A 16,084-nucleotide genomic window follows, 5' to 3' on the forward strand; every position below is an offset into this window, starting at 1 on the left:
TCTGAAGCACAAAGACAGCATGTGGATGACCGCAGGAGGCACAGAGCTCACCACGAGCCTCACTGGCTTTCCAGAAGGCGTGAAGATTAGCAGAGATGGGGGAGCCGGGACAGCGGGGCTCCGAGGGAGGCCGTGGAGAGACCAGGAAGAGCACAGAGGTGTGTTGACGGTCCGGCACCCAGAAAGGAGCGACTGGCAAACGAGGACCGGCCGGCCTTGCAGCTGTATGATCCGGGAGCTCGCGTGTGGTGGAAGCGGGAGGAACTGCAAGGCAGAAGGTTCAGGGACAGATCCTGAGAACAGGGAAGAGGCAGAATGAGTCACTGCGTGCACCAGGCCTCCGTGGACGAGCGAGGGTATCCCAGAAATGTGTAAATGACCCCGAGGGTGACATAGAAACACACAGAAACCATTCTAAAGAAACTAGTGATCATGTCTTAAATTAAGCAGAATTCTCACGGATTTTAACCATTCCTGTTAGACACTAGTATTTGTTGTTTAGCCAAAACAGAAAATGACTTCCATTGGACAGTAGAAAAATGTGTGTAAAATAGGGAAGAAAGTTAGTATTGGATCAGTGCAAGTCCTGAAGCACTTTCAGTGCTGTGAGAACGACACCCACTTTGGGTTTCATTCTTTTGTAAGCAGAGGAGCTGTCAGTCGCTTGTGCTTCTCGGTGGCCTCTGAGCTGTGGTGTCGAGTAAAGAGCAGTTCTTGTTTGTTACAACCTTTGTGAGTCAGCCATGCCTGCAAAGTGTGCTGTGTTTTAGTCCTGGTAGGAATATATATCAACAGTTCACACTGTATAAAACCCAATAGCTTCAACTATTGCCCTTTCAACAGTTTTGCCACTGACCGGATGAAAATGGTTTCACAGTCTTTGGATGGATGCATTTGTGGTTTGTAACCATTACGGTTTAAACCATGGTTTAAGGATTTGCCCAAATAACAGAAATTTTGTTCGGGAAGGGATAAATTTGGTAAAGCATATAGAGCCTGCCTTTGCGTTTTAGACATAACTTAAAATAGCTTTCTGAAACTGCATTCTACAGTTTCTTCCTTTCAGTGAAATTGTTAAATGTTAATGTATTTTTGGCACTGCGATTGTAACCATTTATTAAATAAAAATTTTGTTAAAAAAATGCTAAACATCACTAATGATCAGGGAAATGCAAATAAAAACTACAATGCAATATCACCTTATTTCTGCAAGAATGGCCATAATAAAAAATTTTTAAAAAGTAGATGTTGGCGTGGATGTGGTGATCAGGCAACACTGCTGGTGGCAATGTAAACTAGTACAGCCGCTGTGGAAAACAGTGTGGAGATTCCTTTAAGAACTGAAAGTAGAACTACCATTTGATACAGCAATCCCGCTACTGGGTATCTACCCAGAGGAAAGGAAGTCATTATATGAAAAAGATACTTCGCACGCATGTTTATAGCAGCACAATTCACAATTGCAAGATCATGGAACCAACCCAAATGCCCATCAGTCAACAAGTCGATAAAGAAACTGTGGTGTGTGTATATGTGCATATATATATATATATATACACACACACACACACATATACATACGTGTGTATGTGTACATATACATATATGTGTGTGTGTGTATATATATATATATACATGATGGAATACTGCTCAGCCATAAAAAGGAATGAACAGCAATTTACAGTGATCTGGATGAGACTGGAGACTATTATTCTAAGTGAAGCAACTCAGGAATGGAAAACCAAACATTGTATGTTCTTACTGATATGTGGGAGCTAAGCTATGAGGACACAAAGGCTTAAGAATAAAACAATGGACTTTGGGGACTTGTGAGGAAGGGTGGGAGGTGGGTGAGGGATAAAAGACTACAAATAGGGTGTAGTGTATACTGCTCTGGTGATGGGTGCACCAAAATCTCACAAGTCACCACTAAAGAACTTACTAATGTAACCAAATACCACCTGTACCCCAATAACCAATGGGGAAAAAAAAAAGAATAATGGTGTCTTTGTTTTGTCTTGCTATAAAGGAATACCTGAGGCTGGGTAATTTATAAAGAAAAGAGGTTTATTTAGCTTATGGTTCTACAGGCTGTACAAGAAGCATGACACCTGCATCTGTGTAGCTTCTGGTGAGGGCTTTTATGCTGCCTTAAAACGTGGCAGAGAAACTAAAAGTGGAAGTGGGCACATGCAAAGAGGGACCAAAGCTGAGGGGCGTCCTGGCTTTGTAACAACTCACTCTCACAGGATCTAATTCAATCCCAGCAAAACTAATCCTATCTCACTAGAGCTAGAACTCAACTACCATGAGGGTGGCACCAAGCCATTCATGAGGGATCTGCCTCCGTGACCCAAATACCTCTGATTAGGCACCACCTACCAGCACCTCCATGTTGGGGATAAAATTTCAAAATGAGGTTTGGTGGAGACCAACCATATGCAAACCATAGAAGATGACTATTATAAAAGAGACAAAAGTGGTGGTGAGGATGTGTGAAAAAAGGGAACCCTTGCACACTGTTGGTGGAAATGTAGATTAGTCATTATGGAAAACAGTATGGAGTTTACTCAAAAAAAAAAAAAAAAAAAAATAGAACTACCCTATGATCCAGCAATCCCACTACTGGGTATCTATCCAAAAGATAGGAAATCAATCTGTTGAAGAAATATCTGCACTCCTATGTTCATTGCAGCATTATTCACAATAGGCAAGATACGGAATCAATCTAAGTGTCTGTCTACAGATGAATGGATAAAGAAAATGTGCTATATATACACAATGGGATACTATTTAGCCTTTAAAAAAATGAGATCCTGTCATTTGTAACAACATGAATGAACCAGGAGTGAACAGTATGTTAAGTGGAATAAGAAGCCAAGCACAGAAAGACAAATACTGCATGATCTCACTCATATGCAGAATATTAAAAGTTGAACTCATAGAGGTGGAGAGTAGAATGGTTGTTACCAGAGGCTGGGGGTTATGGGGATTGGGGAGATTTTTAAAAAAGGAAACTTCAGTCTTTCAAAGGGCATCTATAAAGGACCTACAGCTAATGTCATATCTAATGATAAAGGACCAAATGCTTTTCCTGTACGATAGAGAACTAGGCAAAGATGTTCAATCTCACCACTTCTTTTAGTATTTTACTGGAAATCCTGGCAAGTACAATAGAACAAGAAAATAAATGAAAGGCATTCAGACCTGAAAGGAATAAATAAAACTAACTTTCTTTGTATATAACATGATTATCTGTATAGAAATTACCAACAAATTATTAAAAAGCTCCTAGAACTACTAAGTGATTTGAGCAGTATACAGGTTAACTTTTTAAAACATCACTTTTATTTCTATACAAAGACAATGAACAATTGGAAACCAGGATTTTTTTTTAAGTTCCATTTATAGTAGCTCCAAAAGGAGGGGGGAAAAAAAACTACCTAGGTATAAATCAAACAAAACATGTGCAGAATCTGTATGTTGAAAGTTACAAAATGCTGCTGAAGGAAATCCAAGACAACCAAAATAAACGAGGAAGCATACTGTGTTGATGGATTACAACACTCGATACAGTCAAATTGACCTATAAATTTAATGTGATCCCAGTCAAAATCTCAGCTAGATTCATTGTAGATATAGACAACCAGATTCTAAAATTTATATGGAAAGGTTAAACCAGAATAGCTAAAACTGTTTTGAAAAAGAAACAAAGTTGGAGGACTCACATTACCTAGTTTTAAGACACAATATAAATCTAAGGTAATTAATACAGTGTAGTATAGGTGAAAGAGTAGGTACATAGAGCCATGGAAGAGAGAGAGTCTAGAAATAGACATACAAGTATGGTAATAGATTTTTTTTTTTATTGTACTTTTTTAAGTTCTAGGGTACATGTGCACAACGTGCAGGTTTGTTACTTATGTATATGTATGCCATGTTGGTTTGCTGCACCCATTAACTCGTCATTTACGTTAGGTATTTCTCCTAATGCTATCCCTCCCCTCTCCCCTCACCCCACACCAGGCCCCGGTGTGTGATGTTCCCTGCCCCATGTCCAAGTGTTGTCATTGTTCATTTCCCACCTGTGAGTGAGAACATGCAGTGTTTGGTTTTCTGTTCTTGGGATAGTTTGCTCAGAATGATGGTTTCCAGCTTCATCCATATCCCTACAAAGGACATGAACTCATCATTTTTTGTGGCTGCATAGTATTCCATGGTGTATATGAGCCACACTTTCTTAATCCAGTCTATCACTGATGGACATTTTGTTTGGTTCCAAGTCTTTGCTATTGTGAATAGTGCCGCAATTAACATATGTGTGCATGTGTCTTTATAATAGCATGATTTATAATGCTTTGGGTATATACCCAGTAATGGGATGGCTGGGTCAAATGGTATTTCTAGTTCTAGATCCTGGAGGAATTGCCACACTGTCTTCCACAATGGTTGAACTAGTTTACACTCCCACCAACAGTGTAAAAGCGTTCCTATTTCTCCACATCCTCTCCAGCACCTGTTGTTTCCTGACTTAATGATTGCCATTCTAACTGGTGTGAGATGGCATCTCATTGTGGTTTTGATTTGCATTTCTCTGATGGCCAGTGATGATGAGCATTTTTTCATGTGCCTGTTGGCTGCATAAATACCTTCTTTTGAGACCTGTCTGTTCATATCCTTTCCCCACTTTTGATGGGGTTTTTTGTTGTAAATTTGTTTAAGTTCTTTGTAGATTCTGGTTATTACCCCTTTGTCAGATGGGTAGATTGGAAAAATTTTCTCCCATTCTTAAGGTTGCCTGTTCACTCTGATGGTAGTTTCTTTTGCTGTGCAGAAGCTCTTTAGTTAATTAGATCCCATTTGTCAATTTTGGCTTTTGTTGCCATTGCTTTTGGTGTTTGAGCCATAAAGTCCTTGCCCATGCCTATGTCCTGAATGGTATTGCCTAGGTTTTCTTCTAGGGTTTTTATGGTTTTAGATCTAACATTTAAGTCTTTAATCCATCTTGAATTAATTTTTGTATATGGTGTAAGGAAGGGATCCAGTTTCAGCTTTCTATATATGGCTAGCCAGTTTTCCCAGCACCATTTATTAAATAGCGAATCCTTTCCCCATTTCTTGTGTTTGTCAGGTTTGTCAAAGATCAGATGGTTGTAGATGTATGGTGTTATTTCTGAGGCCTCTGTTCTGTTCCATTGGTCTATCTCTCTGTACCATGGTACCAGGACCATGCTGTTTTGGTTCCTGTAGCCTTGTAGTATAGTTTGAAGTCAGGTAGCGTGATGCCTCCAGCTTTCTTCCTTTTGCTTAGGATTGAATTGGCAATGGGGCTCTTTTTTGGTTCCATATGAATTTTAAAGTAATTTTTCCAATTCTGTGAAGAAAGTCACTGGTAACTTGATGGGGATGGCATTGAATCTATAAATTACCTTGGGCAGTATGGCCATTTTTATGATATTGATTCTTCCTATCCATGAGCATGGAATGTTCTTCCATTTGTTTGCGTCCTCTTTTAATTCATTGAGCAGTGGTTTGTAGTTCTCCTTGAAGAGGTCCTTCACATCCCTTGTAAGTTGGATTCCTAGGTATTTTATTCTCTTTGTAGCAGTTGTGAATGGGAGTTCACTCATGATTTGGCTGTCTGTCTGTTACTGGTGTATAAGAATGCTTGTGATTTTTGCACATTGATTTTGTATCCCAAGACTTTGCTGAAGTTGCTTATCAGCTTAAGGAGATTTTGGACTGAGACGATGGGGTTTTCTAAATATATAATCATGTCATCTGTAAACAGGGACAGTTTGACTTCCTCTTTTCCTAATTGAATACCCTTTATTTCTTTCTCCTGCCTGATTGCCGTGGCCAGAACTTCCAACACTATGTTGAATAGGAGTGGTGAGAGAGGGCATCCCTGTCTTGTGCCAGTTTTCAAAGGGAATGCTTCCAGTTTTTGCCCATTCAATATGATATTGGCTGTGGGTTTGTCATAAATAGCTCTCATTATTTAGAGATACGTTCCATCAATACCTAGTTTATTGAGAGTTTGTAGCATGAAGGGCTGTTGAATTTTGTCAAAGGCCTTTTCTGCATCTATTGAGATAATCATGTGGTTTTTGTCTTTGGTTCTGTTTATGTGATGGATTACGTTTATTGATTTGCATATGTTGAACCAGCCTTGCATCCCAGGGATGAAGCCCACTTGATCTTGGTGGATAAGCTTTTTAATGTGCTGCTGGATTTGGTTTACCAGTGTTTTATTGAGGATTTTTGCATCCATGTTCATCAGGGTTACTGGTCTAAATTCTCTTTTTTTGTTGTGTCTCTGCCAGGCTTTGGTATCCGGATGATGCTGGCCTCATAAAATGAGTTAGGGAGGATTCCCTCTTTTTCTATTGATTGGAATAGTTTCAGAAGGAATGGTACCAGCTCCTCTTTGTACCTCTGGTAGAATTCGTCTGTGAATCCGTCTGGTCCTGGACTTTTTTTGGTTGGTAGCCTGTTAATTATTGCCTCAATTTCAGAGCCTGTTATTGGTCTATTCAGGGATTCAACGTCTTCCTGGTTTAGCCTTGGGAGGGTGTATGCATCCAGGAATTTATCCATTTCTTCTAGGTTTTCTAGTTTATTAGCGTAGAGGTGTTTATAGTATTCTCTGATGGTAATTTGTATTTCTGTGGGATCGGTGGTGATATCCCCTTTATCATTTTTTATTGCATCTATTTGATTCTTCTCTCTTTTCTTCTTTATTAGTCTTGCTAGCGGTCTATCAATTTTGTTGATCTTTTCAAAAAACCAGCTCCTGGATTCATTGATTTTTTGAAGGGGTTTTTGTGTCTCTATCTCCTTCATTTCTGCTCTGATCTTAGTTATTTCTTGCCTTCTGCTAGCTTTTGAATTAGTTTGCTCTTGCTTCTCTAGTTATTTTAATTGTGATGGTAGGGTATCAATTTTAGATCTTTCCTGCTTTCTCTTATGGGCATTTAGTGCTATAAATTTCCCTCTACGGACTGCTTTAAATGTTTCCCAGAGACCCTGGTACACTGTCTTTGTTCTCATTGGTTTCAAAGAACATCTTTATTTCTGCCTTCATTTTGTGATTTACCCAGTAGTCATTCAGGAGCAGGTTGTTAAGTTTCCATTTAGTTGTGTGGTTTTGAGTGAATTTCTTAATCCTGAGTTCTAATTTAATTGCACTGTGGTCTGAGAGACAGTTTGCTGTGATTTCTGTTCTTTTATATTTGCTGAGGAGTGCTTTACTTCCAACTATGTGGTCAGTTTTGGAATAAGTGTGATGTGGTGCTGAGAAGAATGTATATTCTGTTGATTTGGGGTGGAGAGTTCTGTAGATGTCTATTAGGTCAGCTTGGTGTGGAGCTGAGTTCAAGTGCTGGATATCCATGTTAACCTTGTATCTCATTGATCTGTCTAATATTGACAGTGGGGTGTTAAAGCCTCCCATTATTATTGTGTGGGAGTCTAAGTCTCTTTGTAGGTCTCTAAGGACTTGCTTTATGAATCTGGGTGCTCCCGTACTGGGTGCATATGTATTTAGGATAGTTAGCTCTTCTTGTTGATTTGATCCCTTTACCATTATGTAATGGCCTTCTTTGTCTCTTTTGATCTTTGTTGGTTTAAAGTCTGTTTTATAAGAGATTAGGATTGCAACCCCTGCTTTTTTTTTGCTTTCCATTTTCTTGGTAGATCTTCCTCCATCCCTTTATTTTGAGCCTATGTGTGTCTCTGCACGTGAGATGGGTCTCCTGAATACAGCACACTGATGAGTCTTGACTCTTTATCCAATTTGCCAGTCTGTGTCTTTTAATTGGGGCATTTAGCCCATTTACGTTTAAGGTTAATATTGTTAGGTGTGAATTTGATCCTGTCATTATGAGGTTAGCTGGTTATTTTGCTCATTAGTTGATGCAGTTTCTTCCTAGCATCAATGGTCTTTACACTTTGGCATGTTTTTGCAGTGGCTGGTACTGGTTGTTCCTTTCCATGTTTAGTACTTCCTTCAGGAGCTCTTGTAAGGCAGGCCTGGTGGTGACAAAATCTCTCAGCATTTGCTTGTCTGTAAAGGATTTTATTTCTCCTTCACTTATGAAGCTTAGTTTGGCTGGATATGAAATTCGGTGTTGAAAATTCTTTTCTTTGAGAATGTTGAATATTGGCCCCTACTCTCTTCTGGCTTGCAGAGTTTCTGCCGAGATATCCGCTGTTAGTCTGATGGGCTTCCCTTTGTGGGTAACCCGACCTTTCTCTCTGGCTGCCCTTAACATTTTTTCCTTCAACTTTGGTGAATCTGACAATTATGTGTCTTGGGGTTGCTCTTGTCGAGGAGTATCTTTGTGGTGTTCTCTGTATTTCCTGAATTTGAATGTTGGCCTGCCTTGCTAGGTTTGGGAAGTTCTCCTGGATAATATCCTGAAGAGTGTTTTCCAGCCTGGTTCCATTCTCCCCATCACTTTCAGGTACACCAGTCATATGTAGATTTGGTCTTTTCACGTAGTCCCATATTTCTTGGAGGCTTTGTCTCTTTTTACTCTTTTTTCTCTAACCTTCTCACTTTATTTCATTCATTTGATCTTCAATCACTGATACCCTTTCTTCCACTGGATTGAATCGGCTACTGTAGCTTGTGCATGTGTCACATAGTTCTCGTGCCATGGTTTTCAGCTCCATCAGGTCATTTAAAGTCTTCTCTACACTGTTTATTCTAGTTAGCCATTCATCTTTTTTCAAGGTTTTTGGCTTCCTTGTGATGGGTTCGAACATCCTCCTTTAACTTGGAGAAGTTTTTTATTACCGACCTTCTGAAGCCTACTTCTGTCAACTTTCCTGCTTTGTTCCATTGCTGGCGAGGAGCTGTGATCCTTTGGAGGAGAAGAGGTGCTTTGGTTTTCAGAATTTTCAGCTTTTCTGCTCTGGTTTCTCCCCATCTTTGTGGTTTTATCTACCTTTGGCCTTTGATGATGGTGACCTACAGATGGGGTTTTTGTGTGAATGTCCTTTTTGTTGATGTTGGTGCTATTCCTTTCTGTTTGTTAGTTTTCCTACTAACAGTCAGGTCCTTCACCTGCAAGTCTGTTGGAGTTTGCTGGAGGTCCACTCCAGACCCTGTTTGCCTGGGTATCACAACAGCAAATATTGCAGAAGGGCAATTATTGCTGCCTAATCCTTTCTCTGGAAGCTTCATCTCAGAGGGGCACCCAGCTGTATGAGGTGTTAGTCGGCTCCTACTGGGAGATGTCTCCCAGTTAGGCTACACAGGGGTCAGGGACCCACTTGAGGAGGCAGTCTGCCTGTTCGCAGAGCTCAAACATGCTGGGAGAACCACTGCTCTCTTCAGAGCTGTCAGACAGGGACGTTTAAGTCTGCAGAAGTTTCTGCTGCCTTTTGTTCAGCTATGCCCTGCCCCCAGAGGTGGAGTCTACAGAGGCCAGCAGGCCTTGTTGAGCTGCGGTGGGCTCCACCCAGTTCGAGATTCCTGGCCGCTTTGTTTACCTAGTCAAGCCTCAGCAATGGCAGGCACCCCTCCTCCAGCCAGGCTGCCACCTCGCAGTTCCATCTCGGACTGCTGCGCTAGCTAGCAGTGAGCAAGGCTCTGTGGGCGTGGGAGCCACTGAGCCAGGTGTGGGATATAATCTCCTGGTGTGCCGTTTGCTAAGATCATTGGAAAAGCGCAGTATTTGGGTGGGAATGTCCTGTTTTTTCCGGTACAGTCTGTCATGGCTTCCCTTGGCTAGGAAAGGTAAATCCCCCAATCCCTTGCGCTTCCTGGGTGAGGCAATGCCCCACCCTGCTTCGGCTCGCCCTCCATGGGCTGCATCCACTGTCCAACCAGTCCCAGTGAGATGAACCAGGTACCTCAGTTTGAAATGCAGAAATCACCCGTCTTCTGCGTTGATCACACTGGGAGCTGCAGATTGGAGCTGTTCCTATTCGGCCATCTTGGAAGGGTAATCCCAGTAATAGATTTTTTTAAAGGTGCTAAGGCAATTCAGTGGAGAAAGAATAGTCTTTTCAACAGATGGTGCTAGACTAACTGAATGTCCTCATACCAAAAAAGAATTTCCTTCTATGAAAAATTAACTTAGAATTTATCATGTACCTATATGTAAGATAAAACTAGAAAACTCTTAGAAACGAACATAGGAGAAACTCTTTATGACCTGGGGTTTCACAGAGAGTTCTTACAGTATCAAAAGCACTATCCATAAAAGGAAATCATTTATAAATTGGTCTTCATCAAATTAAAAACTTTTGTTCCGTGAAAGATACTGATAGAATGTAAAGAAGATATAGGGATGGCAGATAAACACATGTGAAAGGTGCTCAACATCATTAGTATATATTTTTTAGAATGCCTAAATTAAAATACTGATAATACAAGGTATTCATGAGGATGTGGAACAACTGGAAGTTTCATACATTGCTGGTGGATTACAACATGATACAGCCACTCTAGAAAACAGTTTGGCAGTTTCTTCAAAAGTAAGACATATACCTACCATATAACCTGGCATTTGTTCTAGACAAAGTTCACAAAAACTTGTGCACAAATGTTTGTAGCAGTATTGTTCATAATCACCAAAATCTGGAAAGAACTTGAATGTCCTTGAATGGATAAACTAATTGTGTATCTACTCAATGGGAAATACTATTCAGCAATGGGTACAGGAACAGATCTTTTTATACATACAAAAATGGCTGAATCCCAAATGCAATATGCCAAGTGAAAAAAAAAAAGCCATTCTTATAATTACATGTTGTATGATTTTCTAGAAATGACATCATAGAAGGTCAACAGTTGCCAGGGATTATGGGAAATGGAAGAGTCTGACTTAAAAAGGGTGTTGGAATTGTTCTGTACCTGATTTAAGGAGCTGGTAGCAAAATGCTATGCACATGTTAAAACTCATAAAACTTAAGCCTAAAAAAGTGAATTCTGCTGTATGTAAATTTTAAGAAATAAAAATACGTATTACCTTGTATTCATTTGTCAAAGTTTGTTCATACACTTAACATTTGTGCATTTCACTATGTCAAAATTTTGTGTCACCTAAAAATAAAGAATTGTAAATAAACAAAAAAGTAACTGGAGGATGGGAAACACTTAGGTGTTCTAATTAGAACAATTTTGCCCTAAAGCGTGATATACATAATTTTATTTATTATGGCAAGGGCCCATTTATTTTCCTGTTTAGGAGATTACCACGTAGTCTGTTTTCTTGACAATTTAGTGTTGATTCACTGAATGTTACTTCTTAATAATGATGGATAGTTTCTGGCCACAAGCTAGATAAGAGCTCTTTTATAATCTATTTTTCTACTGCATCAGTTCAGATTCATCCTGTCTCTCGTCTTTTCCTTTTGCACACATTCTTTCATCTGTTGACAGTGGAAAAAAATCAGCTTGGAAAAATGTGTTTTGAGTGTTTTCATGAATTTCTCACATTTAAGATTTAATCATAAATTATTTCTTGACTAGCAGAAGCAGTTCACACTGTATTAGTTGTGATAATCTTTGGACCTCATAAAACAAACTAGCAGAGGCTTTATCTTAAACATTATAGACCCCATTTGCAATGCTATGGATTGAATGGATATATTTTAGCACTTGCTGTGGGTGACAGTAGATGATGTCAGATTAAATTTAAATTGATCTCCTCTCAATGTTTATCTCTGGTGCATGTGCAATTACTTCAGCACCAGAGAACCTTTCAGAGGCATTCTGTCAATACAGCTACCTGACAGTCATTTGTATTTGTAAACTGTGCATTTGGCACCTGCTGGTCTCTGTTGCATTGGAGCTAGTGGGGAGCCAAAATGGGTATACAATGAAGTTATTGGTTGGTACATCTCAGTGGGAGTTATTGAAGGGAAGAAACAGCACTTCCGGGACCTCAAGAGAGGATAAGAAGAAAAAGAAACTGGTAATATTAACTACAAGCCAGCTATTGTTTGCTACCAAAAAAATAATGATTTTAAAAGTCAATCAATTCTACCCAAGGAATTAAAGTGTATATGGACCTGCATTTTAATTCTTGTAACAGAATGAAAAAGTGTTTCTATTTAAAATATATAATTAATTTTTTAAAGCACCAAGATCTCAGAAGGCAGACAATTCGTATGAGCAGAGATATAAATTCAGACAAGCAATGAAAAAAATGCTTAATTTGTGAAGAAATGTAAATTAAAATGCAGGTATCTTTTACTTATCAAATTAGCAAAACCAATTTTAATTTAAAAAAGACATGCTTGGCAAGACTTTAAAGAACAAACAGGTAGACAGATAGTAAAAACCAACTGATGTTTTATAGGTATAATTTGCTCACACTTGGTCAAAAGCTCTTATTTGTTAACCCAGTAATCCTACTTTATTGTATATAACTCAAGGAAATATTACAAAGAAGAAAGCCTGGTACATAAATTTGCTTAGCTCAGTATGGTGGTGTCTGCTACAGTGCATTGCTTCTGTGCTGCAGATTTGCTCATACATGATTGGTAATTAAGAGAATAGTGTCCATAGAAAGTGAAGTTGTGTCAGTTTATATATCATTATCCTCAGAATATCCTGAAGCCGTCAGAATAAGCTTTTTCGTAAAGAGAATGCCGCAGGGGTATATGAAGACCTCCAAAACAAAACAACTGAAAATCCTGGGGAAGTCCCCTTGTTAGTGTAAATAAAAGCTAGTTTAATGATCTTGAGAAGTGCTTTGCTTTTCACAATATTAAGCTATCCAGTGAAGTTGCATGTGTGGTTTGAAGACGTTATGAAGACATTTGCCTCTATGTTTAGGAAAAAAAACATGAAAATGCTATGCCCTGGTTCAGGTTAATTTGATGAAATTGGTTTTACTGTCTAGTGAAGGCCCTTAAGGACCCGAACCTCAAAAGTAGGCTCACAAGCTTTACGTTAAGGCTGCAGAGGATCACCTGGTTGACACTAGGTTTAAATGGTGGTGGACATTGGATGGTGCTAATATTTTTGTTATAGGTTCGTAGTAGTGCTTTGGTAGTATGCAGCACAAAGCTGCATAGTTTTCAGTGGTTAGCCCCTAACTATTTTTCCCTTGAGCCCTGTTATTTTTAGTGTGATGTTGCAGAACAAAGTTTTTTTTTAGTTACATATATGTAATTTAGGAAAATATATAAAGTGCCCATTAATAAAAAATGGTTAATTTGGGGTACAGCATCTTGATAGACTATAATGTGCCTTAATGATAAGCATGGAAAATTTTCCATGAAACAAGTACAGGAATTAGAATACAAAACTGAGTATCTGGATACTATGCTTACAACTGTGTAAAAATGTTTCACACATACCTGGCCTGCAATAGTTGTGGTAGGATGGTGGGACTATAGGTTAGCAAAAGTTTTTTTAATACTGTGAAGTTGGTAAAATAGAGATAAGTCCATTTTAACAGTTTACATTTTATTTGACTCTGGTTTTAGAATTCCTGGGAAACTCAAGCAATTCGTATTTGACTTACATTCTGGAAAACTGCACAGAGAATTCCATCATGGACCTGACCCAACTGATACAGCCCCAGGAGAGGTAGGACTCCTGTTTATTTTTCAATGGGAACTCTTTTTTTCCCTTTTTCAGTTAGCCTCAAAGAGGGTCTGAAGTTCTTGCATCAGCTTGAGCTTCAGCTTCTGAATATTTGTGTAGAGAAATTCTGAGTAGAAATTACCCTTTTAAATTAATTTTTAAAGCTTTAGGTCTTCAGAAAAGTTGAAAGAATATTATAACGTAGTTTCTTGATCGTATAAAAGTGTTCTGATGTGACCTCTGTGGAATATGGCTATAACAGTTAAATATAGTTGGCTTCAAATGGGAATAGGAAATAGGAATCTAAAGCAGATAAATCAGTGAAGAAATCAGTGGATTCCAGTAACTATCCAAGCCTTCCTCTGTGGCTGGAAGATTGACCACACTATAAAGAAAGTAATGATTTGTTATTCTTGCTAAATCATTCTAAGAGCCTTCACAAATACACTATTCATAATGCTCAAAACCTTACAGTTTAATGCAGCTTTCCCATTTGTGATTTAGAATACTTGACAACTGTTTTATCAAAATTTTATGTTCTTTTATGTTTTTTTTTACCTGAGAATTTTACTGTTTCCACCTTGTAACTTCTGTTACAAGTAATTTCTATGTTCCTACTGTACTAAACAGCCCTAAGTTTGCATTTTGATAGATTATGATTTCTATCATGCCTATTACCATGATACCGAGAGGGAAGATATGTACCAAAACCCTCTATTTCATATGCTCAGAACTTAAATCCATTATTTTGCCTATAAAACCTCTATTTATAAGAGGAAAATAAAAACTGAGTTTTTCTTTACCTTATTTAAGAGTGAGATTAGGTTCAGAGGCAAGAATTCCCTATAGGAATCCAACAACATGCTTTTTCCTTTAAAAATTAGGTCAGATTTTTGATAATTAACAACTATAGGAGGCAAACTTGTTGGCTATAACCCAAAGGTGATTATTTTCCTCAGAAAAGAAGGCCTGCATAGTATTTTATCAGATTAGGAAAAGATGTCATTTACCGTTATTGTATTATCCTGATTTGTTTCAATTTCCTCATTAGACAGTGAACTTATATTTGTTCATCTTTGTGTACTAACAGAGGGCACCAAATAAATGTTTGTTTTATAGTAATATAATTAATTTCAGCTTAATCCAAACATATATCTCACTGAAAAAATTAAAAATGTATTGGGAAAGAGGAACATGATTAAGTCAAATGATAAGTTTGTAGACACATTGCTTCCTGTTAGAATTAATGTGCCATTACATATAGTATGTAATATATGCACTGTGTGCCTGTGTCAACTACAGGGGATATTAAAATGAGGAGAACAATCAGGCCTGCTCTTGAGGTCACAATTTGGAAATAGAGGATAGACTGCACTGCCTTTTCTTTAAAATTCTTGGAAATAGCTCGTTTCACTGTGTATTTTTGTCTGCTCTTGGTACACAAGTAAAATACTACAGAAATTAATTTCTTTCAGCATTGAAGTGTTTGCTTTCCTCTTTATTTCAACTAAGTTGTAATAATTTCTGGTATCCTGGTAATTGATAACTAAGATAATATCTACAGAGTGGATGCCGTTAATTCTCTTAGCAGTCACGTGCAGAAGGGAAGGGTTTGGGCCAACCTAGGGTTGTGCTGTCTCTGTCGACTAGTCTAGGAAAGCACCCAGGTGTCAGGTATTTTGGTCCCTTCCACCACACCTCAGCAAATGTAAAACAAGCCCACAGTTAATGGCCCTGTGGCAACCCTGCCCTGGAGAATCTCAATAAGAGCATTTGAAATGAGGAAAGCAAGATTTCACATTTAAATATCTTGCTTTGGCACACAGTTGCTTTTATTGATTAATAAGCAAATAATTATAGGGGAACTACTATTCATCGAATACACTTATTAAAATATTATAGCACCATAAACTATATTGGTATAAAAATGTTTTATTCTTTCTTTTGTAGCAAGCCCAAGATGTAGCAAGCAGTCCACCTGAGAGCTCCTTCCAGAAACTAGCACCCAGTGAATATAGGTATACTCTATTGAGGGATCGAGATGAGCTTTAAAAACTTGAAAAACAGTTTGTAAGCCTTTCAACAGCAGCATCAACCTACGTGGTGGAAATAGTAAACCTATATTTTCATAATTCTATGTGTATTTTTATTTTGAATAAACAGAAAGAAATTTTGGGTTTTTAATTTTTTTCTCCCCGACTCAAAATGCATTGTCATTTAATATAGTAGCCTCTTAAAAAAAAAAAAAAACCTGCTAGGATTTAAAAATAAAAATCAGAGGCCTATCTCCACTTTAAATCTGTCCTGTAAAAGTTTTATAAATCAAGTGAAAGGTGATATTGCCAGAAACTTACCATTAACTTGCACTACTAGGGTAGGGAGGACTTAGGGATGTTTCCTGTGTCGTATGTGCTTTTCTTTCTTTCATATGATCAATTCTGTTGGTATTTTCAGTATCTCATTTCTCAAAGCTAAAGAGATATACATTCTGGATACTTGGGAGGGGAATAAATTAAAATTTTCACACTG

At 38.3% G+C, this 16,084-nt stretch overlaps 1 protein-coding gene across 1 annotated transcript in view; it reads left to right on the forward strand.

The window, feature by feature from the left end:
- ERP44 (endoplasmic reticulum protein 44) overlaps positions 1-16,084 on the forward strand; it is a 119,674-nt gene extending 103,590 nt beyond the window's left edge. Inside the window, exons 11-12 of the mRNA XM_003820636.4 lie at positions 13,456-13,558; positions 15,506-16,084. Coding sequence (XP_003820684.1) covers positions 13,456-13,558; positions 15,506-15,607 — 205 coding nt within the window. The 3' untranslated portion in view covers positions 15,608-16,084. The remainder of the gene's footprint in view (positions 1-13,455; positions 13,559-15,505) is intronic.

This window comes from Pan paniscus, chromosome 11, assembly GCF_029289425.2.
Source record: "Pan paniscus chromosome 11, NHGRI_mPanPan1-v2.0_pri, whole genome shotgun sequence".
Classification (NCBI taxonomy): Eukaryota; Metazoa; Chordata; class Mammalia; order Primates; family Hominidae; genus Pan; species Pan paniscus.